This window comes from Anopheles stephensi, chromosome 3 (genome assembly GCF_013141755.1).
Source record: "Anopheles stephensi strain Indian chromosome 3, UCI_ANSTEP_V1.0, whole genome shotgun sequence".
NCBI classification, from domain to species: domain Eukaryota; kingdom Metazoa; phylum Arthropoda; class Insecta; order Diptera; family Culicidae; genus Anopheles; species Anopheles stephensi.
Genome location: NC_050203.1, coordinates 32,444,621 through 32,471,831, shown reverse-complemented (window position 1 = coordinate 32,471,831; position 27,211 = coordinate 32,444,621). Strand labels below are relative to the sequence as shown.

Below are 27,211 nucleotides of genomic sequence, written 5' to 3'. Positions count from 1 at the left end.
AATTGTTACAAAAATGGTAGATAAAATATTTATTGTGATATCTATTAGGAATCATTTCCCTTAAAGCTCTTTACAGACAGTTTTCCACCGAAAATGGTACACAATCACCTTTAATCAATTCAACGGAATGCGGGCACGATGCAAAATATGAATCTGAGAATACGACAACCGTAAAGCGATATTTCATTCGCAAATCTCTCCACCTGTGGTTGTGTTTGTGAGGCCATTACCCCAGACCCGCGATCCAGGCAAATGGAAAAAGCGAAATGACGCTTATGGCGCTACCTTCGCTTTGATTTACTCGTTTTATCCCGCCGGAAAAAAGCCATTTAAAAAGTTTACGGCCCATCCGATTTGCTATTTGCATGGGAGATACAGTTTAAAAAAGGGATAACGGCGAAAGCCTTCAGTTTGACAGTTTACGTTCGCTGCTAAAGCGCTTAAGAAGCGTACCGTCTCGATATGCGAACCGCGATGAAGAGAACGGCTTCTTGTGTGTCTCTTGAGTTCACGAAACGGAATTGAATTCTTTCACTCATTAAACACACACACACACACAAACAAAAAGGGACAAACGAAGTATAGCAAATTTTGGGAAAGCTTTTCGGGTCGCACCGCGCCTATCGCAGGGCGTAATGAGGCTCTATTTTTAGACCAATCTCATCGATTGTTATTCCACCGAGACAACCGTCCCTGTCAAACTGTCATGTCCGCTTCAGTACCCGGCTTCAGGATGACTGTACGCAATTCGGCCGACATCTTCTTCGACTTCGAAGAACCAGCAGCACAGAACAGAACACAGCGAAATGGTGTTGTCCGTTGTTTCCCTGCGTCCTCCGACAGCCGTCCGCTGCATTTTAATGATTGCCTGGAAGGTGACAAATGTCAGCTTCATTCGCCATCGTCGTCGCCCAGATCGCTTTCGCTATCCAGCGCCAGATCGTGGATCGGTGCAAAATCTCGGGCCCGGCTGTCCCGCAAAGAAAATCATGACCAACCGATTGGCAGAGACCGAACTACGGGGGCAAGGCAGGGAACCTGAAATCCTGACGTTCCCCGGTGCGTCGTAAAGCTTCATTTGCATATATTTTGGCGAACAGTAACACACGGAGAGAAGAGATTCGCGAGTACGAACGCGCGAAACCGGTCTGTTCGAGGGTCTGGCAGCCTGAGCACGGCCCGTAGGCCGTTCACGATCGAAATGTTCTTTTGCCGGAGGACATGCCATGTTTTGGTAGAAGCTTGTTCTGTGGTCGTTTTTTCGCTCTCTGACAGGCAGCATCTCTTCGGTTTGGTTTTATTTTGACGAGCTTACGCAACCGGTTTCTGCAGACATTTTGCATAAAATTTAGCCACCTCTACCCGGAGCAAAAAAACGTTGGGAACGGATTTTTTGGAAAGCATTTTACTACCCTGCAACAGTGATAGGAAAGTGAGCGAAGTTTAATAATTTTTTAAGGCCCAAGAATGTAAACGATGCAGCCGAGTTACGGTTGCACTTGCCGGATGGAAACGCAGCACACCTGTCTGGTGTTGCAGAATGTAAGGTTGCTTGCCTTGAACAATCGGGATCGCTGTGGCTCGCGAGCTAACCTCGTGGCATTCGTGTGGTCAGTTACTGGTTTTGTTGCTCGGGGTCTGGCAAACAAGTGGCAGTTACTGCAACCGGTTGTGGCATGCACCGAGAGCAAGTAAAAAAACTAGGGGATCGCCACAGCTATTATGGCAGCATCAGATCAGATAGATAGGAGCCGACTGGACACTGGCGCTGCAAGAGTTCAGTTTGAAGAACCGTGTGGCATTCCATGAGTGATTCGAGAGAAACCACCAAACACCAAACGTCTTAAATCGGTTGCCCTTTTAAGAATGAGACTTTTGCCAATCGGTTCTTACATTTACTTTATGACAATTTAATCCGGACAACGGGACGTGAAGTTTAGCTGGGGAAAAAGAAAACCTCAGATCAGTTGCCTAAATTTATCTACCCCGAAGCACCTTCCAAAGCGTTTCTTTTATCCGAAACTCCTGCTACGATAAAAAACACACACACACAAAGGGTTGAGAGAACTCTTCTGTCGGCAAATCGAGTCTGGGTGAGCTCGAGTGGAAAATCAAAAGGCCCAATCAAGGTCGGCGTCCCGCGTCTGGGACTAATTGGAGGCGGCCGTAAAACAGCTCGACCGGTTGACGGGCCGTTCGCGCGTGGATTGTCGTAATTATTTAACGACTTGCTCAAAAACATCTACACAGACACACTCCAAAGGGCCTATTCGGTGGTGCTGCTCCTAGGTGGGTGTAGCATAAAATGCGAGTTGCAATAAATTTGCACTTCAAATCGGTGTACCGTTCATTATTACCTGTCATCTATTCAGACTTAAGCCGGCCATCCTTTGCATAGATCGCTCTCAGATTTTTTCAAAGTAATTTAAGTAAGGTAAGGTAATTGAAATCCTTTAAGAAACTTTAACAGGAACAGGTGGCTCAAGGTATTAGACCATTTGCATTGGGGCTTTGTTCGTTGGAAAATTGATGTAAGGGTGCTTTGTACATCTTAAAACAATTTTTTTAAGTTTGATTTTATTTAAAAAATAAAAAAAAACATTTATTGAATTATTAAAAAGATAACGGGAAGCTTTTCAATTTAATTGATGAACAGATTGAACGAGTCTAAAAAAAAGCAATCAGTAAGCAGTACTGCTGACCAGAAATCCTGAAGAGATCTCTTCTCTGTTGACCATCTTCTCGTTGACTTTAAAGCCGGATATAACAGCAGAAGCATGATAACTCTTTACTACTCAATAGGCTCACTTGGAATCCTCGCCAAGCTTACCAGGCTAACGTCACATTTCAGGTGAAGGCGAATGGTCAACTCTCAGGGCTCTTTGCTAACTCCATGGTTTTGAGATAGGCTTGTATGTCTTCTCTTCACCAGTTGCTATAGAGATCCATCTGAGAGTTGAAGGTTGAGATCATCTTCTTTCAGTTAATCCAGGTCCTGGCATACGCAGATGGCAAAGAGATCAGTTGTGCTGAGGCAGGAAACCTTCAATGTTGGTCCTACGTAGCAAAAGCTTAGGAAAAGATCAGGTTGGTGGCTTTAAACCTCGGGACGTCCAAAACTTAATCTATCTGGGATTAAAATCTGCTTAGATAACAATATAGATGTTGAGATAGGCATAAGGGTGCTGGCTGGTAGTCGAACTACAGCCCGAAGAAATTTCACCACTGTAAACACCTGTTGCAACAGATGATGCTCAAACTGAATAGTACTTACATTTGAGCTTGCAGTGTGAACTGACTATTCAACTACGTGGTTTTAAAAAGATTAGCAAGCCTTTAGATGGCGACCAGCATAATGACCCATAAGGTCGTAATGTTAGAGAAGCAGAAGCTTGGCAGAAGAAGAAGTACAGGCTTGTAAGGTAAAACTTTCAGTGCCCTTTGCTGGAACCAAGGGCCTCTTTTCAATCTAGCGATAGATAGGACCATACGTGACTAGGCCGTGGAGACCACCTTTAGATACAGGAATAAATTGTAGGCATCATTGGTTTGAGGTTCTTCTCAGTGGCGGATCAACCTAGGAGCGGAAGGAGCGGTCAGGGGGACCTCATCGCTGAGGGAAATCCTGTTGTTTCCCTCCAACATCACAGTTAGAGGGGCGCCAACTGTCATTCCGCTCGTGGCCTCCAAACATCTTGACCCACCACACCACTGGCTCTTCTATGTAGTCGAAGATTACCAAAGGGACGAGCAGGCGGACACAAAACCTGTTTTATAAAAATAATATTTTTATAACTAATTTATCCGACTGAGAAATAGCTTAACACGAACGTCCTTTTTCCTGTTCAATTACCCACATCCTTTCCAATTACCATTTCTGTAAAACTTCGCAGAACACGATGATGTTCAAAACTTTTCAGCGTAAGCTTCCTTTTTACAGATCCAACAGTATGTGAGCTCCGGAGAAGATTTTCTACCCTGCATCCGGAAGAGAGACATTTATTTGAGGCAGCAGGTGCAAAACCGCATCAAGATGATGCACTTTGCCGTCAGGCTTCGCGAATGGAATTTGACGTCCTCGGGACGGGGTGTTTTGTTGTCGTTCTCTGCAACACCCCTGTTACACCTTACAAAGAACAGCCCGCTTTCTTAACTGGAGGTTATTTTCCTTCGGCACCGTTCGTTCGTTCGTTTCATTTGAGGCACGGCGCTGGGGCTGTGGCTACGTTTGCTACAGTATGAACAGAGCGACTCGAAGGCAGCAGGAAATAAACGAGGTATCTAGAAAAACTCTTTTTTCGCAATCCTTTCATCGGTGCACCTGCAGTCGAATGGTGGCCGCGTTCACCGGCGTATGTAGCTGTGGCCGCGGGTTTCGATTAACGAACGAGCGAACGAAACCTTTTCCAGCACGAAGCAAATTCAATACATTCCTGCCGGTGCGATAGAAATGATCAACTTTTGCCGAAGGACTATTGGATGTTCCTTCCTGCCACTTTGTCATACCGCGAAAAAGCGTTAAGGTAAGCGGGATCGTTGGAGAGTATGCCGTGAAGACCTGGCGCATGAAGAATTGCAGGCTGCAATGAAAAAGCAGCCTCGCCAGCTGAAGAAGCGACCGGAAATGAAGGACACTTTGCAGGAGGAATTCCAATTTCCCTCGATGTTTACTTGTGCGCATTCTGGCATTCTGGGTCCGGGATGAGTTGATTCTGAGGAGTTGACGTAAAGAAAAACTGTCCACCCAGATGCAATCTTCAAGATACGTGTGTGCTCAACGTGTTCGTGTCTCTTCTGTCGTTGTTGAACTGATGCTGTTTTCATTCCCATTTCCGTAGCAGACACAGGGACGGACGGAGAGTGAATGCTTTGAAATGTGGCAACAAATATCTGCAGGGCTTTTTTACCAATTTTGGTACAGTGCTTTAACATTTCTACCCAATGAAGCTCTAGCCTGTAAATAACGAACGGTTACTTATCAAAAGATTGTTTTGAGCGAAAAGAATTCTCTTTTAAGTGTGCGTTAGTAGCTAGCTGTTGGGTAGGTGTTCTACATCACTCGTTTCATGCTGCAAGTGGAAGGATAGGTAAGCCACCGCCGAGGAGCTGTTAGCGAGCAACAGGTGTCTCTGTTTTACAAAACAAACGCTGAGGTGCAGCTCTTGTGTATCATATTTCGGGGCACGTGCTTGCCAGTAGCAAGAGTGTCCCGTTCAAAGGTAAATGGTAAAATGAAAGCGAATTATTTATGTTTTATTGTGAGAGCTCATGAATTTGCATCGTGTTGCGCAATTGCTTGACGAAATTCTTGGGTTAAGTAGGCCATGCTACAGTGAGTAACATAGCTATAAGCACATTTGTTTTTAATAGGGCTACTGCACGTGGATATATTGGTTGGAATATTTACGACATTTTGCTGTGAAAGCGATTTGACAGAAGTTACCATGGAGGGGAAAAATGGATTCGGCTCGACCAAGGTGTATGTATTTAGAATGTGAATTTTTGTCGATTTGACAGACCAGTCGATGTACTTTCTGTCACTATGAAAAAGTAGAATTATTCCATTGCTACGATCGCACGTGAACCTTGAAATTTTCTGTCAAAAAGGAGGGGAGAAGAAATTTTTGGCAGCGAAATTCCGGAATTATTCCAACCAAAATTACCACATGTAATAGGCCTAAACTAAGCAGCTAGCGTCATAGGTTGGAGCTCTGGCGCTGGCTATCTGTCAACGGCTAGTTGACAATTGCCTGGACAGGGCTTATTCGTTTAGGTTAGTCCAGGTTGCGACCTAGCTAAACTCTTAATTTTGTTTAGAATAAATGAAATGTCAATAGCGCTAGAAATAGTCTTACGAAACCTATTTCTAACTGTACTTCAAAGGTACATTTTGGTCAAAAACTACCTTTTGTTTGGACGCAAATTATTGTTAAGTTCTGAAAATAAAGCAAGAATTTAATTTGAAATTTAATAAATCAAAAATATCTAAGAAATCGTAGTACAAAAATAACTAAGAAGCCGTAAACAAAACCTCGGGATGATATCACAAATATATGAAAAAACCGAACGAAATCATATCATATTTATGATATGCAACAGACATCCTGTAGTCTATATTGTTAAGAGTCTAGACAGAAAACACAATGATCTTATCCAGTAGCTCCAGAGAAAGCGACTTAACTGGAGAAATTTGGCTATTCCGGATTCTGGCTATAAGCAGTTCAAGTTCTAAATTGTTTACTTTAGCTTAGCTTACGACTTAGCTATGACGTATCAGTTTCACGACTTGGCCAAGTACTGTTAAATATAGTTCTGGCGGTAAAAACTGCATAAGTCTTTACTGCTCACCAAGAGCAGCGAAGTATTCAGATACTGGTTGAAAACAATCCTAGATCCTCATCGTTAATCTAATCTTACGTCTTACGACTTACGTCTTAGTGAGCAAAAGGGCCAACTATATTTCTCAAGGAGAGAATATAGTTTTTGTAAATTTAGTATAATATCTTTAGCAATACGGCCAGGCTGGCTTTTCTGGAAAAAAATATTACCTTTCATATCTTGCTATTTCGAACTTAAACAGCATCAAATCCCATCAGAAACTGCTTATGCTGTTTAAAAAAACTGCTGTTTTTTTAATTACAAAAACTGTCATAGGAAGCCTTACATTACAAATAAAAGGCTGAAACTTAATTAAAAAAAAACCTAGTGAGCATTTAATTATTCAATGCACTGTGCGTACTTTGCTACACATGTACTATTGATTAATCCATTTTGCACCATCTAAATCCGACTGCATGTTCACCACCGAATATTAAGCAGACAGCAATTCGTGTGTTTTACCGGTAAACAATCCTTCCGATAGCTTTCTAAGCTGCACATCTGATCGCACATCCGGCTAGGTGCAATTTTAGTGACTGGTTTTTGCCCGTAAAATCGTGGTGCGAGTGTAATCGAACCCGCTGCAACTGTCGATACCGACATGGAATCGCTCGAGATGCACTCCGAGTGCAATTTAGTTTGGTAGTTGCCAGCCGGTGTGAACTATCCACCACAACGATAAGCGCCCTAGTGGATGATGATGCTTGCCGTACGGAGTTGTATTACTTCACCCACCTTAAAAGCAAACTCTCCATGTTTTCTTCTGTAAATACTAACCGGATCCGGCATCCGTGGCAGCGCTGGTGGCAGAGTCACCCGTAAGCATGTTTTCTATTTTAATGTTCTCGTTTCGAATGTGCAGCGGGTGGTGCCGGCACCGTGCTCTATCGAGCCACCTCCGTCGGGGATGTAAATTAAACCGCAAACAAACGTCAAATTAGTTCCAAATGTCAAACGGATGGGTAAGGTTGCATTAATGGAGAAGCATCTATTTTCGTATTTTTTTTGTTGTCCTCGCTCTGGCTTCACTCGGAACGCACAAGAAAAACTCGACAATGTGTCTTGTATCCATTATTATGGTTAGGGGTTTTCTTCTGCTGCTGCGGAGTTTCACATTCACGCTTAAGGGCTGCGGCAAAACGAGTTTTCACTCGAGTCGAGCAATCCGAGCCGGCCGAGTGTAGCCGGCATCACATCTGGCTCGTGGCCACGGCGGAAGTTTGCCGGCGGGAAATCGTCGTCGACCGGCCCAACTTCACCACCGCACCAGTAGTAGTGGTGGCTGTGGCTGTGAGACATGTGCTGTACAAACGGAAACTAAGTGAGTTTAAGGCATAAACCTCTTCGCTTTATGGCATGTTGTTTGGATTTTTTGTTGTCGTTACCGTTGGTATCTTATCCTCCACACGCTAGCCGGAACAAACGAGTTCCAGCCGGAAGTTCCTGTGAGTTGTGTGTGTGTGTGTGTGTGTGTGTGTGTGTGTGTGTGTGTGTGTGTGTGTGTGTGTGTGTGTGTGTGTGTGTGTGCGTGAGTAGTTTTGTTTTTGCTCTCTCTCGCTCCATTCGTGGAAAACAATTTACCACCCGTAAGCCCTAACAGGTGGTAAACTTGTCAATTCTACAAGATTGGAGGGCGTTGTTTCGGTGGGAAATTCGTTGTTAGCTTTGTAGTCTAGCTTTTTTGTTGCCGTTCGTTCAATGAGCACGCGCTTTGCGTTGAGTGAAAAGCTCACCAGGGCGAGAGTGTCGGGGAAAGGTGGAGAATGTTTTATGAATGGCTTCATCTTTTTCGGAGTAGTAATTGCGAGCCCTGAGGAAGCTTTCCAGGAAATCGTTTACGCGGTTACTGGGGCGTTGAATGGGATGTATAAAAATAAGAGTTTTATAGTCTGATGCGCTGTACAATATGTTCAAGCATAAGGTTTTAGGATTTTAGGTGCAATCGGGAACGATACGCTTTCGGTGCTGTATTTCCGGGCTAATCTTGTTGATTTGATGAAGTCATTTTCAGTCCAATGGCCGTAGTAATTTTTATCTGCATTTTCAATTTAACGTATATTTTGAGTTGAGATATTTTTTCAAGTATGATAAATTGATTCTTTGTTAGCATAGTACGGCTAGGTAAGTATTCTTAAACGAGGGGGCTTGATGGTTCAGGCGATAGTGACTCTGATCTTCACAAGGCAAGACCGAGTATCAAACTTCTTAAGCTGTAAGCCAGCTACAACAAGGGACCGGTAGAAGAGGCGACACCGGCGCCAGTCTTCATAAGGCAGATCTTGTGTAAAAATCCCATCCGGGCCGTTCCCTCCGTAGTGAGGACTGACTATCCAACTACGTGGTAACATTAAGTCTAGTAAGCCAGAAAATTGTAAGCTTACTACTTACCGGGTATCGTATCTTAGAATCCCTAAATATCCTACATCGCAGCATTGACTATTCAACAAGTGAAAACACTAAGTCTAGGATATCAGATGCAGCCCTCGAAATATACTGCCAGGGAAGAAGAAGAATGTTTACAGTTAAAGAATATGTAGCTTACGATGCCTTCAGTTCTTCTTCTGCTTCTCCTTGGCCTAACGATTTTTAGGTTATGGTTATGGCACTCCTGGCTTACAAGATTTATTGAAACCACGTAGAAGAGCGTCTGTCCTCACTACGAGGGGCTAGTTCGAATGAGATTTTAATCCAGAGCCTGCGTGTGAAGCCGGTGTCTCTGTCGCCTTGGTCTTCAATGTTTTGGCCAATTTTTTGTTTGGTCCATCCGATTTTTTCATTCCGAACTGAATTCAGTAGCCACAGCTTGCATAGATTAATAGACTGTTCCTGATGAAATCGCCACAATCTCCAGAATCTTTTTTTTGAATATCTTTTAAAGGACTTTTGGATCAAAAAGATCAAAGGTACATTCAATGTTCCAGAACTGTTTAACATTAATAAGAATTAATTAGAACAAAAATGCACTATGTATAGATAACATTAGCTAGAATATTTAATAGTTTATGAATGTGCTTTATTTCGCGACGGACGATGCTGGCACTGTACAGAACATTTATAGTCCCAGTACTCACATGCGCCTCTGAGACATGAACTCTGTCCAAAACTGACGAAGCCCTCTTAGCCGCGTTCGAGAGAAAGATGCTCAGAAGGATTTTTGGCCCCGAATTTGTGGAAGGACGATGGAGGAGCCGCAACAATGACGAGCTCTACGAGCTGTACGATGATCTCACAATCGTGCAGAGACTCGCCAGGGTCTAGCTTGAGGGCTGGTCACGTCATGAGAATGACACCGAACAACCCAGCCCGTAAAGTCCTTTCAGACCGTCCATACGACCACAAATTGTGATGGAGTGATGGCGTTGATGCGTCCGCCAGAACGGCCGGGATAATGGATTGGCTTTGAATGGAAGTTTGCAAGTCAAATCCACTACGTATTCAAAACGCTTCCAAATATCCAGAAGATATACAAAACTGGTCAAATGTATCGTATAACATCAATATTTAGCAATTTTACTTTAATAGCAATAATTTCTGTACGGTTTTAGATAAATAAGGTACTAATGAGATTTATCAAACCTTGATCATACAATAAAGCCGGGCTTATCAGGAACATAATTGACACTAATTTGTGAATTCAAAGCAGCTCTGGTTTAATTATCATACAATCATTGTTCCAGATAATGAAAGCTGCATACATCAAACTGCATTCACTAAACACTCCTATCATCAATAATGCTCGATCGATAATTGTCAGCCACGATAAGCTAATTGAACAAACTTCCCAAAATGGTCTACATTTATTCGGCCATTCAGCATTTGTATGCACAAAAGCGCCAACACCAATTATGTTCCGCAAAGGTTAAAAGGTGCCGGCTCATAGGCGAATTCATCTTCCAATCATCGACCTATTCGATGCGGACTGCCCAAAACAGAGTCCGGAGTAGAGAGACGAGAAGCAACAGGAGAAAGAAAAAAACATTCACCCTCCCATCCACGTGCGACGCTTGAAAGTAATTTGACCGCATATGCGTAAACACGTGCAGTGGTAGGTAACCCGAGCAGAAAAAAAGAACGAAATTGGTGCGCCAGACATCGCCTGAAGTTGAGAAGAGCCACCTTGGCGGTGTTGCGATCCGGGCAGGAAAAAAAAAAACAACAAGTACACCATCATTTATTTGATTAATGGGTTTCGTTTTGAGTGGCTGTTAATAAGATGCCGGGTTTGGTTGGTTGGCTCGCTCGCTCGCTTGACCATAGACGCCCGGAGGACCGTTTGGGGGTGAAAACTGGCGAGGGATTTCGCAACTAAATGAGAGCTTCCAGGCGAAATTGGATGCATGTTTCGCCTCCCCGTGTTTCATTTCCTGGTGGCTAGAGATAGTTTTCCTTTTTATTACTCTGTCCGTTGGGCAGTTTCCTTTGGGGCTCATCTTCTTGAGCTGAGCACTGGTGGGAAAGAGGCGCCGGAATACAGACGCTGTTCAATTTCATTTCATCGATCACGTACGTAAGCACGTGCCAAAGAAAAACGGTAGGCGATACCGGGGCCAAACAACCGAAATCGAACTCGGCCGCGAAGACGTACGGCATCGGTGCCGCGAAAGGTGTTGAAGTTGATGAAATAAAGCACCGAAAACGCACATAAATCTGACCGATGACTGTTTGTCTAGGCTTTGGCACACCACCGATCGCCAAGGTCGGCCGCAAATCGATAAGATTTCACACGTCCGGGGATAAGCGGAGAAGTACATAAATCTCGATTTGTTGTTGTTGTGGTTAGGCGGACTCTTATCTCACGGTCTCATTTTGCGCCGAACGCCGAAGAATTAAACGAAAGTGAAAGCACCATCAACGGTTCAAGTGCGTTCGGGCCGATTTCAGCTCCCGGGTGTAGTGAGAGGCCCTCAATGAGTTTCCCCTGGCGGTTGAGGGCCTTCGGAAGAGCATCAAACCCGTAAGGGCTCGCTGATTTCTTTTCGATAAAAATGAGCGCACCACAAACGCGGAAGCACTTGCGTGGTACATACACATGGTGAAGATCTTGACAGGAGGATGGGAGCATTTTCCCGGCAGCCTTGACTGGATCGCTGCCAGTGACATCCGTCAAACTCGTCAAATGAACATTTTGAGCTTTCTATTTCGATGGTAAAGGCGGATGGATGGACGGTGGGACTTACAACGGGTGGTGTTGTGATTTAATGATAGAGACGTGAAAATGGGCATCGATAATGGTATCGCTTCATCACTACTTCAGCTGTTCGTTTCGTGTTTACTTCGCCTTGTTGTGGATATTTCAACACCGACACACAGAGAAAAGAAAAAAGCAGTAATGAATCAATAATTATTGAAATTGATAGACGTTAGCTTCTTGTGGAATGAATATTTTGCTTCGGTTTTTTTCGGCACTTGATGTGATGGTAGAAGAGAAATTCGATAAACAATGTTATAAATATTCATAGGCGCCTTTTTTCTCAGATGTAAACAGTTTTACAACAGACAATATGCTTGTCAGATGAGTTCAGAGGTTCAATAATATGTAAAATTTCACCTCTCTCGGGTCTAAAGTCATCATCGCCATTAACTTAGATGTAGAAGAATATATAGAAGAGAGCTAGCTATCCTTTGGTCATACTATAGACAGAGGGCTAATCATCCAACCTAAACATCTGTCACAACGGAGACTTTGTAGAGCCTCTATAAATCCAGACGACTCGCCTAGAATACACCTTTAAGACCTGATTTTTGTCTGACCAAGAAGAACATGCTAAGAGGACGGAGACTGTATAGAACCTTAATAATTCCAGAACGCCTTGCTCAAAGTATGCCTCTGGGCGACAAAGGCTTGGCCTTTATCTAACCGTGAAGAACTTGCTTAGATGAGTCCTTGTTACCAACCGGCCGTACTGTAGTCTGAGGACTAATTCTCTACTCTACATACCGTTGCGACGAAGACTGTGTAGAACTTCTAAACATCTGTAACAATGGATGAATCTTAGACTATGTAGAACCGTTAAATTCCCAGGACGCCTTGTTTAGAGTATTCTTCTAAGACATAGACTTTGTCTTGTTGAGAACAACATTGGACTCTGATGTGTGTCAAGACAATGAAAGATTTGCTAGATTAAGTCTATGAGTCTATCAGCAAAAGAGCAACTTCGTTGGTTATGTCATGAGAAAGACACCAACAAATATAGCTTGCAGACCTAAGGACTTCTTTGTGACCAAAAAGGCGTGGAATGTTCATATTGTGAGCTGAAACTAACTCGTAGCTTCAGATAACAATCCAAACAGAGCAAACCGACCTCGCATCGTTTAGGGAAATCGTGGCTACTATGGGTTTCACAAACTCTTGCGTTCAAGAAAACTCCAACGTTGGAGTTGGATGATACATCGCACACTTATAAGTTCGTCTGGACCGAAGTTCCAATCCCATCCAGACCACCTCCCCGTAGGATTGGCTATCCAGGTCGGGTAGTCACAGAAAGTCAGAAATGACAGACCGAGAGCTTTCCGGAAGTCCCCTAAGGACACGGTTCTTGGATCATACAGGCAGAGGACACCAATTCACTCAGCAGTTTTGAGCGGTGACGTATATTCTGCCGGTGGTCAAAACCGAAAGGTTGATGATGCTGGACTTATGCCATTATAGACTCATCTTTCAGGCAAGGCCCAGAGACTGTGATCCATTAGGCAGGAGATGCAGAGGATACCTGTCGGAGATCGGATGCAGGTGTGATAAGAAGAATGTAGCCCTTAAACGAGTAGTCTGGAAACGGATTGGCGACCTGGTAATGTCTAATAGATGTGCTCAACCATGAGCAGACGAAGAAGATGAAAGCAAACCAACCCTTATTGATAGAGCAAAACAACTTAGACAGAGCTGGGAAGCATTCTACCAAATGTATCATGTCACATTTCAAGGAGCTTAAAGAAATCATCTACATTTGGTCAGGTCAAACAGTTTCCACCATTTCAGTAAGGGACATGCCTAAAGCAAACTTCAGCAAACGAGTTCGTCAGTATGATAGTAAGATCTCGACTCGAAAGGGGACTCGATTAGCAAGAAATATCTCTTTCAAGTTCTAAAACTCACTTGAATGATTGATGCTGCTTCTGAGAAGAACTCGAGACAAGAGAACGCAGTATTGACGAATCGGACCTACCGTTCCTGGGAACCGTGATCGTCTGTGCTCTTTTCAAAGAATTTTGTGGGCAACAGTTCTATATTTTTCCAATAGGTATATAGAACTGGCTTACTCGATGCAATACAGTAAATACATTATTCTATTCAACCGTTTTCATTCCACACAAAACCCAGTGAATTACAACCTTGTTTACAACTTACTCCAGCAGTGGGAATTGGCGCACACACACAGCGCCAATCTATCCTGCAGCGCACACGCCAACACCCGGATAATTGAAGTTCGCTACAAACAAAGGCAGCTGCCCCAAAACTTTCCACCTGCCGGTATCAGTGTGTGGAAAATAAAAAAATAATTAAATACATTCCAAAAAGCGCGTGGAGTTCCCTTTTTTAACAAATTGACCCACATTATGCTGCCCTTTTTGGGCGCTGGGCAAGTGGGGGCGCGGAAATTGAAACGAACTTTTCGGACAGATCCGACGCCGGAAAAATACAGATGTTACACGCTCATCCCATTCCCGGCCAGTAGCCCGTTTTGTTTCGGATTTATTCCGGCCCGGTCTAGTTGGCCTGAGTTTTGGAGGGAAATGTAGATTTCGCTGCCGTTTCTAGAGCAATTGAAGGCTACCACCAGATAGGCTAGTTGAGGGTGTGTGTTTTTCTTAACCTTAAACCAGGTGAAACTAAGGTAAAAACTTTTTCACAGCTTCCGAAGGCTGGCATCTGTTTTTTTTCCAATGTTTGCTCTCCGGTGAAATGTGTAACTAATTTAACGGCCCGTAAACAGTATGGTATAGGATTGCTTAAACCTGCATTCACTTCAAGGTTTCGATGGATGGATGGAAGCATATTAAAATTCAACACTAAGAGCTAGCGTTAGATGTGTTTGGGTTGAAGCTCAGCACGTGGCAACCGAACGTTGTGGATCAAATTTGATGACCCGGTTCGAGGCTTTATGTATGTGCTTAACCCACATGTTCGCAAAGTATTACCAGAGTCGCTGTAGGTGATGCTGAAAGTTAAATCATAACCTAACGCTTAAATAATTCAATTGACGGTGTGATGTTGCATCAGCCTGACACTACATTATCTAATCTTCTTATCAGTTAGTTTAATCATGTCAGCTGCAGTAGCTAAGCGTCGTCCGGCTGTAATGTAGTTTAGTATGTAGGAGGTTAAGCTTATTCACACTGTGAAGTGATTGGTGAGCTACTTTCGACGAGATTTCGGATCAGGTGTAGCGTTTTACGGCTCGTCAGGTCTGGGCACATAATTTTGATTGAGTGACTGTTGGCCTGAAACACGCTTCACTGACCATATCTAGCTATGGGCTATTCGCAACTAAACAATACTGAGATTGCTCCAATAATTAGTCCAGATTTTCCATCTTAAACTCCCGAAAAGTATTTAAGAGCACTACAACTTGCCTTCCTAGAGAGCCATAATCTTCTCAAGAAAATGATTGAACTTCATGAACGATAACCGATATCCGAGGATTCCCACCTCCGGCACCTCTGTTTAGCTTATCGAAGAATTAGTCAACAAACGCATTACCGGATTACTCATCGGTTGAAGTACGCGCCCTTCGAGTTCCGCTCGGTTCGGTTTCGACCTTTCCTGCGAAACGATTTATTTTAAGGTATCCCGAACGCTCTTTAAGATTAGAAACCGAATCTGCCCAAAAAACCAGAGCCACAAGACACCAACAGCAAGCAAAAAAAAAAAAATTGGTTCAAAAACCTAATTTTCCTAACCGCTCGAAACGACGCTGACTTTGACGACAGGATGCTCGGGGCCAGTTTGAATCATGCCTGACACTTGCACACACTCACACACCCCAACCGGTGATGGGCTAAGCGAATAAAGCCACACTTTTTGTTCGCCAGTGTAGCAGACGAGAAAATTGCCAATGATCTGCAAGTGATGCGCAGCCTGGCCAGCATTGGGTCCAATATTTTTTTTGTTCTTCTGCTTCCTCTTCACCAACACCAAAGGTGGGAGTGTACTTGGAGTGAAGATTGTGATTTTTTCGGTTTGAACCACTGACTCACACACACACACGACGCTAAACGAGAATGAGCCTCGCGGGTATTGAAGCATAAAAGCGCCGAGCGTGAATAAGGGAGGGATGAAAACTGGCTGGAAGGGGAGTTTTACTTTTTTTTTTCTCGAACTCAATCCAACAAAAATGGGAGCTTCACGGCGGTCTGTGGCATTGGCAATGGACGGCTCCAAAGCAGGGGGAAAAAAACCCCCCAGTGCCTCGGACGGGGCCGCATACGAGGCGGAGAAAAAACAGCCAAAACCGGTCTCCGGCATCGGGAAACTAATCCTTATCATCATTATCCGGCGCGGTAAGGAATGGAAAAACAAACCGGCCTGTCCGGCCCCCTTATTTTCGCACCCGCCGTTCGGTTTGCTGCTGCGTGCCTCGATTACAAAATCGTCGTCGTCAACCGTCCCGGACCCCGGAATCGCTTCCTGATTGTTTCGTGCGTAATCTCGCGATGAGGATCCACGTGGCACAAGCAGTGGAGTGATTATGAGGAAATTGAGTGCAGCAGCCGTACAGTGCCGGCCCAGCTGGGTGCTGGACCATTTTCAATCAATGCCCTAAGTATTGGAATTATTTGCGTGATGTCTTAACGAGGCCGGGCCAGGAATGATCCAATCACAGCGCAAACAAGCGTTAGTATAATAATCGAATAACCGGCGATGGGAATATGGAGCCCGTGGGGTTATGATGATACGTTAATCGGGAAATGTGAATGTGTTTATGAGTTGTTGGGACTTAACATTTGAAAGAAGAGTGAGGAAATTAAGAGGCATGAAGAAGTTTTTGGGCATTGAATGTTTTGAAAATCGCTTGTCTTAATCTATTGCTATCTGGTTTTATAGTCTTTCATGCTGCATTATTATCATAGAAGTAGTGAGCAGATCTTTAGCTTTTATTTGACTCAGATTTCTGTATCATAAGTTACATGGTCCTATAGACATCCCTACATCTTGTATACATCTTTTCGCTATTGTCCAGTGTGCAGTACATGGCATGAGCTATTTGATATTCTCAAGAAAATTGTCCTGTTGATACGCAACCAGTTTGTGTACTACTAGTGCCGTGAAGAAACCAACTGCCGGTCATTAGTGGGAATTTCCAATCATCCAACTTTAACTTCTTGCTCTCTTTAATAATCGATATGGCTTTAAGAATCTGACCCCAACCTGGAAGGTAAGGAATTCAACCATCGATGAGGTCGGCATCGTGGGTTGGCAGATCGCGAAGTAGCGTCAAGAAGTAGGTCATCAGCACATGATTCAAGAAGCGAAGAATATTCAGTTTAATTGAGGATGAGGATAGTGAATTCCACTGATGGCCAAAGTTATTTCACAGGTATTCAGGATATTCCGCTAAGATTACTTAAGAGAGAGAGAGAGAGAGGAATTGCCTGGCTGATGTAATGATTATTTTAGCATCTCATACATGGGAAACACTGTCGATTTGAGCCAAGAAGTTTTAGTGATTGAATCCTAAAACAGGGTACAATATTAGCACATGCTCAAAATGAAGTGGCTATATCGTGAGAGAAAGATTTTGGCAAATATGTTCATCGTATTATTGGTGAATGAACACATAATTGCTTTATCGGAATTAATGATGAGTAGAATTCCCGAAGGGAAGCAATAGACTATGCCATATCGAACTGTGGCTTAAATAGCATATTATAAATACATGAATCCATGCGTCTCTTTGATGAATTTTTGAGGAAGACCTATGACGTCGTCCCATTATGAATTATGCGACCTATCATAAAACGCAGACCGTGAACAAGATATCATCTGGACGTATCACCTTTGCAAAGACTGTCTTGATAGATGATCAAAATAATTGGATGATAATAAGGGTAATAAGGGGTGGTCCGGTGGCAGAGGCGATAACGGCCCCGGTCTTCACACGGCGGGACCGGAATTCAACTCCCATCCAAACCGTTTCCCCGTTCCCAAAGAGCTGACTACTTGGGTAAAATTAAGTCACAGAAAGCCAGAAATTTAACAGGTAGAGATCTCTCGAGGGTGTATTGCCAAATAAGAAGTTTCGAATAAAAAAGAGAGCATGATGTTGCTCAGGTGCTACAACTGCTTTGCGGTCTTGACCTGCTGCAACAATCCTCGAGTTTGCTCACAATCTAGCGCCGTCATCTGCCAAATCCGTTATCCCGGCCGTTCTGGCGGCCGCGTCAACGCCATCACTCCATCACAATTTGAGGCCGTATGGACGGTTTAAAAGGAATTTATGGTCTGGGTCGTCCGGTGTCATTCTCTTGACGTGACCAGCCCACCAGAGCCTGGCGAGTCTAATGCGCTGTACGATAGTGAGATCATCGTACCGCTCGTCGAGCTCGTCATTATAGCGGCTCCTCCATCGTCCTTCCACACATACGAGGCCAAAAATCCTTCTGAGCTTCTTCATCAGCCAGTTGTATAAGGCAATGATAATACTTTTATTATCTATATTAAGAAAGGACACATCTTTTCCTATTTAACTAATGTTTCTATCAGTTAAATTACTTATTACAAGGCTCTTTAATACCCGAGAGGCCTTGGTCTGCAATTGATGGGTTTTTGCGACAAGATTTTCCCCGAAGCTGGATAGTTGGCCCTACGTCTGGAAACATGGCCCGGATGGGATTTGATCCCTCGTCCTGCCGTATAAAGACCGTCTCGGCCATCAGACTATTCCATCGTTTTCTGTTGCTCATTTAAAATTAACCGTTGATACATTCATTATGTTTTATTTCTAGAATTTTATGAAATACCTTATCAATTCGTAGTATTCATCAATAAGGTGCTATAACTTCTCAACTCGTAATAAATTATTTCTTTAGGCTTAATAAAGACAACATTTAAAAAATACCAATTACTTCCAGAGTAAAGCAAAAATCAATTGAGTAAACCATAAAGCCTCGCTTCTATTAAGCTGTGCAATATACCCATGAATTTCATATTAATTTATCAGACTCATCGAAACCATTTTCCAAACGGTTTTCGTTATCATCAGTTTCATGCAAATTATGTTTCACACTTTACGCAAGAACGATTTACTTCCAACTTCGTCTGTAAAGCGCTTCCGAGTGGACGTGGAAACCTTCCAGCAGAGCAAAGGAAGTACAGGATTTTTCCGGTACAATAGTTACCAACAAAACAGCACGAGTAATTTTTGCTTGCATTCTGTTGCGAAAAGCAAACGGAAGCGAGCTACAAACATACTGGACCGATACAGCGTTCCGGAGAAACAATTTATTTTTCTACTCGCAGAAACGGTTTCCATTGATAATTTTGCGACCATAAAATAATCTTTCTGGAGATGGGTTTCTTTTTTTTTTGTTCAGAAATGCTGTACTGTGGTATTTGTTTTTTCGCTAGATAGCTAGATGCAAGTTGATAGTGTTCCTCCGAGCTCGCGATCGTACAATAGATTCGCGGTTTTTTCCCCAAATCATTAATCGAACTGCAATGAAACAGACAGGCAGAAAATCAACCCGAAAAAGAGGATCCCCCTTTAATCTGTTCCATTGGCCGGGCTTATCGGTTCGTCGGTTTGGGATTCGCCGCCCGCATGGTCTGCCAATTGCAAACGGAAGCAGCACATCGACAAACCGCGTGGCAGTCAGTGTGAAAAATTGGAATATATTTTTACGGAGCATTGAACATTTGGGAGTAATTTTTAAAATTATTTTTGTTCCGTTTCTCTGCTGTCCTGTTCACGGTGAATAAATTCGTGGAAAACGATCCGAATTTCAGCAAATGGTGCGTATGTACAATTGAGAGTGACGTGAAATATTGAGCGCTTTAAATCCAAATGGAGGGCTCTGGATGTAGCCATTCATTCTGTAATTAGCAGAGTAAATGCTACATCAGTACTGTAATCAACACACAGCGAGAGAGTGAACATATTATCACGGGTTTATTTTTGAGATGTTTCATTAGCAGAAATCCGCAAACAAAGCCAAAGACTTCAGAGTTAATTTGATGTAAAGCGCGCCAAAAGCGGTTGATTCGGTTTCGGCCGGTTTAATTTGATGAGTAAAAAAATAACAATTAGTATTTTAATTTTATCTCGATCGATTTGCAGCCGACCGGCTCGGGAAAACAGGCTGGAATGCTGTACTGGAAGCAAAACCGTTTGCCAATTATTCTACAAATTTCACCGATTGCTTCCAGAGGTTTTCCAGCCGGTGCTGAGGGTATTAGAGGCCCAAATATTTGCCGGGTGGCCGTCCCCGACCCCCTTTGTGCCGGTGGCCTAATGCTTAGCGCCCGCTTGCCATTACGGCCAGCTCTAATCTAATCTGAATCCAATACTGGGAAAATCGTTTCCCGTTTGCGCTGGTATCGACCGGTGGATAGGAAATTTTTCCATGCATATTTTAAACGAAACCCATCTTTCCGCTCGAACAGGTCGAGCATGTAATGCGAATGTAATTTCGTATTCCACCAGGTCCGGGTGGCCATCGGCCATACCAGACCTGTTACACAGATTGTGTCTTACGGGATAGAGTGGGTACGGCAAGAGAGAGGGAGAGAGAGAGCGAGAGAGAGGCAGCAAAAAAGGGTTTGCAAACCCATTCCCGCTTAAAGTCCGGCAGATCCAGGCTTTGCTAAGGTGGGTGGGTCAGTCTGTAATTTCTTGATCCACTTTGGAAAGAAAATAAATCGAAACAAGCGAGCATCGACGACAACTGGCCCCATGAGGTAAATGGGGGTAGCTTCGTTTAACCTCTACAACCTTTCAAGAAACAGGGAGAAGAATGAAAAAACAAAACTCGTGAAGGAAACCGATTGTTAATGGGCAACGGGAGACAAAAGGTAGCTACGAAAACACGAAACAAAGGAATAAATACATAAAACAAACGTACACGTACACATACAAAACGTTTTAGTAGGAAAGGATGAAACAAAAATAAAGCAAGAGAGAAAAGAAAATCAAACCTTCTATCGAGTGAACCTTTTCTTAAAGGCCTGTGTACTGCTGTATCGGCTGGTCCTTACGAAGCTGTGTGTGAGTGTGTTTTCCCAACCAAACCAGAAGGAGAGGAGCGAGAACGGGAGAGGGGGAAACTTTTCTCACTTCACTTGACTCGACCCCGTCTTACGAGCTAAACTGGGCCCGATGGCCCGAGCTGAACTTCGGGGGTTGCACCTTCCTTCCTGATGACCCGAACAAAGAACGAGGATTTTCACTTTTCCATTCCGCCCGGGTTGAGGTAAGCGGGCTTTCACCACGGTTCTCCTCCGAAGGAAGGTTTCTTCTTAAGCTGAGAGCACACTGCTTTTTACACACACACACAAACACACGCACTGATACACGATCACACTTCACACCAAAACGGGTGGCACTGATGTTTGGTATGATTTTCTTTTTCACTATGCAGATAACCAATCGAATTGTGAATTTTCACCATCAAGAAAAAAAAGCTCACTTTAGGATGGGTTTTTTTTTCACGCAACTCCCCGTACTCTCTAATCACATCTTTAGACAAAGCGATCACTGAAGAAGAAGGGTTTTATAGGACCGTCGCGCGAAAAAGGCGGTCTTCCATTTGAATCGGATCGTTGAGTTTCAACAAACAAAACAGGAAACAAATGGTGATTCCTCAGGAGTTCATCGAAACACTCGTGGAGCAAACTTTTGCACATAAAAGGGATGAACAACTTTTCAACTGGCGTCGGTTGATTTTTCCCTTTCAGAAACACGTCCAAAACATCACTGCACACGGCTTCAGGAAAAAAGGGCATCAGTTTCTAAGATATATCTCTCTCTCCAAGTGAAGTTCCCGACAACTTCAAAACGATCAGTAAAAAAAGCGCCATTCACACTCCTTATTTTCCTTCAGCGTTCCGTGTGTTACTTCATACGGTAACAAACGCTTACAAAAGCCACTGACCACACAAAACTCACCGTGCCTGCCCGGAGGCGATCGTACGACCGGCTCCGGCGAAACAAAAATTCACTTTCATCACAAATCATCATCGCCGAATGGCATCTTTGCGCTCATCAAGCCAGAGAAGCAGTTAGGAAGGGACACAACAGCAACAAAAAAAAGCGCTACTCAAGAGGGAAAATGTTTGTGTTCGGAATGGAAAATGAAGCTGGTGTTCAGGGGGCATCCATTTTCCCCGTGCTACAACAAATTCACGCAACAATCGGGCGCAAGAGGCACGTAAACGACCTTCCCGATGAGCCACTACGGTGAAAACCTGTTGCAAAAGAGCGTATCGCGTTCGCGGACAGGGAAGGCTTTCGTGGCCGGGCCACCATACCGTGAATGGTCCGAAAAAGGGAACGAATTGAAGAAGGAAAGTACGAAGGGAAAACGCTAAAAAGAAACCGTCAGGCGATACATCCATCAACACTGCACTTGCACTTGGAATGCACTCGCAACATTTGTCAATCTCCGGTCGGGTACGATGGGTCGCCCATCGTGATGGCTTTTCTCTTTCCTTCACTTTTGTTGGTTAAAAGGAAAACTACTGCACCGAGGTGGTTCACTAATTCGTTGGGCTTTTCCAAGAAGGGGCGCGCTTGAGTTGGTGCCTCTTGAAGATACATTCACTGTGACGACTTCAGGGCACTTTTGTTGTTGTTGTTGTTTGCTGCACAATTACCCATTTTCCTCTGCACTTGCTTGTTTGCACTGCATTCTGTATGAAGCACACGTACACATACGTCGATAGAAATTGTTAAAGTTGGAATTCACAGCACCATTCACAGGCACCATTCGTTGTTCACTGGTGACGGCAGGAAACACGATATCCTTTACAACCGGACACATTCTTGGTCGTATTCGTACGCGATCAACTGAACCGTGGACTGACTCTGGCACTGCTCTCACGCGAGCTTTCACGCACTACTGACACAAGAACGGCTTTCCTGCTCACTGCCGTACATCATCATCATCATCATCATTACCAAGAGCACACGATTCCATATCCTGCTTGTGCTGACTGGCTGGCGCGCTGAAGTTTTTCTTTATGGTTCTGATGAAACTGAGCTGAGGAACAATCGTGTGGGCGAGAAACACTTCCTCCCCCGGGGAAATGGAATGGAAAATGGTGAAGCGAATGGTGGAAAACCTCAGACAAGGCGTAATTCAACCAACCAACGTGAGATATGGCATGATTCCCGAGCATAAAAACATAACAAAACGGAACGAGTTAAATAAACAACGGACACGGAAAGCCTCCGGGAGCGCCGAATAAACAAACAACCGGCATCCTGCAAACGGGGGCCACTGGAAAATGGGTATCACGACTGAATAAACACGTACGTAACGCACCACGGACTGATTCGACGATCCCGGGGAAGGATCCTTCTTGACGAAGATCGATTGACAAGCCCCAAAAAACCCTTCTGATACTTTTAAAGAGCTGCTGTGATTCACCGAGAAAGCTCCTCGAGCTCACCCTAGGAAAAGCTCCCCGAACGCCAAGAAGCAATATTCAGCAAGGCTAATATAAATTCTTGAGGTTATTTTACGGTTGAGGATATGAAATAAGCCTTCTTGAGATCACTACCGTATCACTAGCGTAACGCTTGACAAACGATCACGTTACCTGTTCACTGTTCCGCTTGCTGAACGACGCACGACGACGTCCCGACGCGTTGCTTCACCGACGACGCCACAATCGTAACTGGCGGCCGTAGCGCTTGTTGTTGTTTTGGCGTCCGTCTTTGCCGTCACAGTTGGGCCGGTGGTTGGGTTGTTGTTGGGTGGCATCCCAGCATCCACCACGGCAGTACACTCACGGCCCTCAGCACTCACCGTACTCGCGCCCGGAGCTTTCGGGCGTTCGGTGCGCAAACTCTCACTTTCGTTCGGCTGAGTGCCGACGGTCGGTCGCTCACTGCTGCCGGCATCGAGCTCTGGCTTTTGTTTTGATTTTGGAGCGCGTGGAGCTGGCAGTGGGGTGACGGTGAAGTTAGTGGGTGCCACCGCGGAGGGAGAGGATGAGGAGTGGGGCTGAGTGCCGCTGGAGGAGGAGGATGAGGTTGGGGGTTGTAGCGTAAAATCGAAAGCTTGCGCACCGGAGCTTCGTGCGGAGGGTGAGGAAAGGGAGGCGGTCGTGGTGAGGGTGGAGGTGGTTGTTGCGGTTGGTGGGGTGGCACCGCTGCTGGTGCTCCGGCCGGTGCCGCTGCTCGCTGTTGTCGGCGTTGTCGGTGCCATTAACGAGGTTGTCAGCGTCGTTTGTGGCGCGGTCACCGTCGACGTGAGAGCCACTGGCGATTCCTTCGAATCCTGTCGAAAGAGAAGGAAAAAAAAGCACGAATGGAAATATGAGATCGAGAGTAATACTGAGCAAATGAGAAGATGTACAAAGTTTGAGAAAAAGAGCGTGAGAGAGTTTCATCGGGAAAAGCTCTCCAAGTTGCGTAGAAGTAATAGCACAACAACAACAGTGGACATGTGTATGTGGGGAGCATCCTGCGTGTCAGATTTCTAGCAATGAAAACTCCAACTCTGGACGTAAGAGGATGCTATCCTTCTCTTTAACGGACGGTAGAAATTCAAGGGCACCTGCTTTCACCTCGATTGATCTAACTGCGGCGGCCGAACCGTTCGCCCCACTGGTTCTATTTCACTCCCTTCAGGGTGCGTTCTTGGAACCATGCGTTGAGTTTGCTTCAAAAAATGGGAAACGCACCGGACACGTTCACAGGATGCGGACGGTACGCGTTTTTCTAGCAATGATCATAATTAGCTAGAAAGGTAGCCGGCGGCCCCAACGATGTGATAATTGTTCTGGTGGAAGAAATTGAGTGTTGTTTTTTTCCTAAGCGTTCCTCTGTGGAAGCTGTACGGGTGTGCGAGTGCTTTACAGGGAAGTTATAAAACATTTAATATTGACTTTGTGTTAATTTTCACACAAAGCTTCTGGGAAGTGTGTAACAGGAGGAGTCCTTGTAACAATAATAGCTTTCCCGTCGTGGGGAAATTGGGAAAGCCCATGAGTAGAGAAAAAATGCTATGCTGACATTACAGTAATCAGGAGAGTTGCAGCAGACAAGTGCAATGGCGTATTACAATTTTGCTTACCTTAAACACTTTAAGGGGAGTGCTTACTGTATGTATTATATTTAGAATTAAGCTTAATGTGTCCTACAATTTGATAATCCTTTATTTATTTTTAATTTTTCGACCAGTTGTAAAATAATATGTTTTTTCTACAGTAAATACTCATCTTCTTATTGCAAAATAAGGAGTAAATACTCGCTGTATCTCAATTTATACCGAAAATCCTCGATATTAGCTGTTCGCCCCTAATATGTAGGCAATCCGCATGCCATTCTCGAAGGCGTTCACGGATGAATTATAAGAACTATTAGGATTAAATTTAGGATTAGTTTTTGGTTTAGAATATGAATAAAATCGCTCACAAAAGAATAATCAAGCAGTAAACACGATTTATTTCAACACCTCTTGAGCAAATATATATAGATTTTTCGGCGACCCAACATATGCCATGCGCGATACACGAGAAGTCGTTGTACGCTAGTGTTTCAAAATTCACAGTTTTTAATTGTTTTTATTTTATTTTATAAGAATGGCATGGTTGCAGTTCTTATTTGGATTCAATTCATAATAGAAGACATTTTTATAGATTAATTATACTATTATAAAAACTTGTGCAATAAGTTGATTCTTGTTATACTAGAATGGGGTAGTTATGTAGATAATACATTAAGCATTAAAAAAGACTGCTGATTAAGTAAGTGTGAACATCCTTTAATTTTATTAATCGATTTACTGAAGAGTAACATTTCATCTGCACACAGGAATTCACATGTTTCTTGTGTTTACTTTCAATGTGACGAGGATTGAATCATGACTATTAGTATTACATTCCATGATTTATTGCTTCAAGGAATAATCAATGCTAAGTATCCCGATTTGATACTTATACCATCTTTTGCCCTAGTGTTAGGGTTAGGGGACCTTTAAATTTTACATGAAAAAAACATTGCATTAATCATAGCTTTTTTATGCTTAAATTTATATATATAATAAAATAATTGGTAATCTGAATTTACCCGGAATAAGATATCCCTTTTGGGTGGCCCGGTAGAAGATGAAAAAGCGTCACCAATCTTCACAAGGCAGGACCGGGATTCAAATCCCATGCGGAACGTTCCCCCATAGTGAGGACTGACTTTCCAACTATGCGGTATCAAAAAGTCTGGTAAGCCAGAAATTGCCGACATGACCTTCAGAGGTCGTTTGGGTAGTAAAAAAGAAGATGATGTCCCTTGATTTGGTTTGGTTTGAAGGAGAAAGATGTCTCCAAATCAATGTGAAGTGTCCTCTATTTTGTAACTAAGTTTTAAGCAATACGGTCAAGCCGTAACTAATGCTACTCATTAATTTTGAACTATAGGTTAGTGGCATAGATATCTCTACGAAACCCGTTAGAGTTCTCGTAGAGATAGATATAGCAAAAATAAACCTAATTTAAAGGTGAATTATATAAACGAGACACGAGACGTATCTTCACACGGCGAGACCGGAGATCAATTCCATCCAGATTGCTACGAGTCAAGTCTCAGGAAGCCAGCAATGGCAGGCCGAAACCTCTCGAGTTTGTAATGCCAAAGAAGAAGAAATATGTGTCTTTATTTGTATTTAAAACCAAACAAAAACGTTCTTATCAGTTTTAGAAAAAGAACTGTAAAGATTTGAAAAAAATGTGCTTCTTTGGTTCTACGACTTCAAGAAGTCTTGAACTACCGTTACTGATTTCCTTAACTAAGTTTATTCGTAGATGGATAGTCAGTCAGATAGCATACGTTGAGACAGTCTGGACGGGATTCGATATCCGGTTCAATTCCTGCCTAGTGCAGACTCTCACGGATATCATCTCGGCCAGGACTTGAAGTTTATCAGAACTTGAAACAGAAAAGGTTTTCGGAGCACTTTTTTAAGCATCTCTTCGCGCGTCCATCTTCATTACAAAACCAACCAACGTGCCACGAGCTGTCATGCATTATGTGCTTAACACGTAAAGTCCCTTCATTTTCATTCAACTTCATTCGACACCAAATTGCTTTGTGGTGCGTCCCCACACACACATCCTTACAGCTAGTGGCCCCTTATCTACCACACATAGCGCGTGCCATGACGTGTTCTTCACTTCTCATCACCGCCGAGCGCATCTTGCACTGTTGTAGGTGATAAAATCTGTACGAGCAGCGATTAAGTAAGAAAATTCCGGTCCAGTTTCCTGTGTCCCCGATGCATCCTGTCCCCGTTCGAGCAATTCTTCAGCATTCTTCACACACACACACAAAACCCGTGGGGAGCGAGTGCATTGACCGACACCGCACACACGGTCGGACGGACCCGACCCTCCAACTGACCTTTTCTTCCATGCTTCATTGCATAACAGACAGCTTCCGGAGAGTGCTGTGGACGCTTTTGAGGAAGCAGAAAAAAGCGATGTGCGTGAAGGCGTCATAAAGCGGAGACTCCCAGACCCATCCATCACGGACCGAGGCGAACTCAATTTACTGCCACACTGGTACACTTGGGTGTGTTCGCAGGCTAGTGCCGTTGGCGACGCACCACGGATACGAGTGTAAACATGTCCTTCAGCGGTAGGAACGGTGCGAGCGAGTGATGCTTTCGACTTTTCCAT

The 27,211-nt window shown here is 43.9% G+C and overlaps 1 protein-coding gene across 3 annotated transcripts in view; it reads right to left on the bottom strand.

The window, feature by feature from the left end:
• The window catches only part of LOC118509543, a 209,845-nt gene that overhangs the window by 142,971 nt on the left and 39,663 nt on the right, over window positions 1–27,211 (bottom strand). For all 3 annotated transcript variants that reach the window (XM_036050291.1, XM_036050288.1, XM_036050290.1), the window contains exon 5: window positions 23,135–23,817. In XM_036050291.1, coding sequence (XP_035906184.1) covers window positions 23,135–23,817 — 683 coding nt within the window. The remainder of the gene's footprint in view (window positions 1–23,134; window positions 23,818–27,211) is intronic.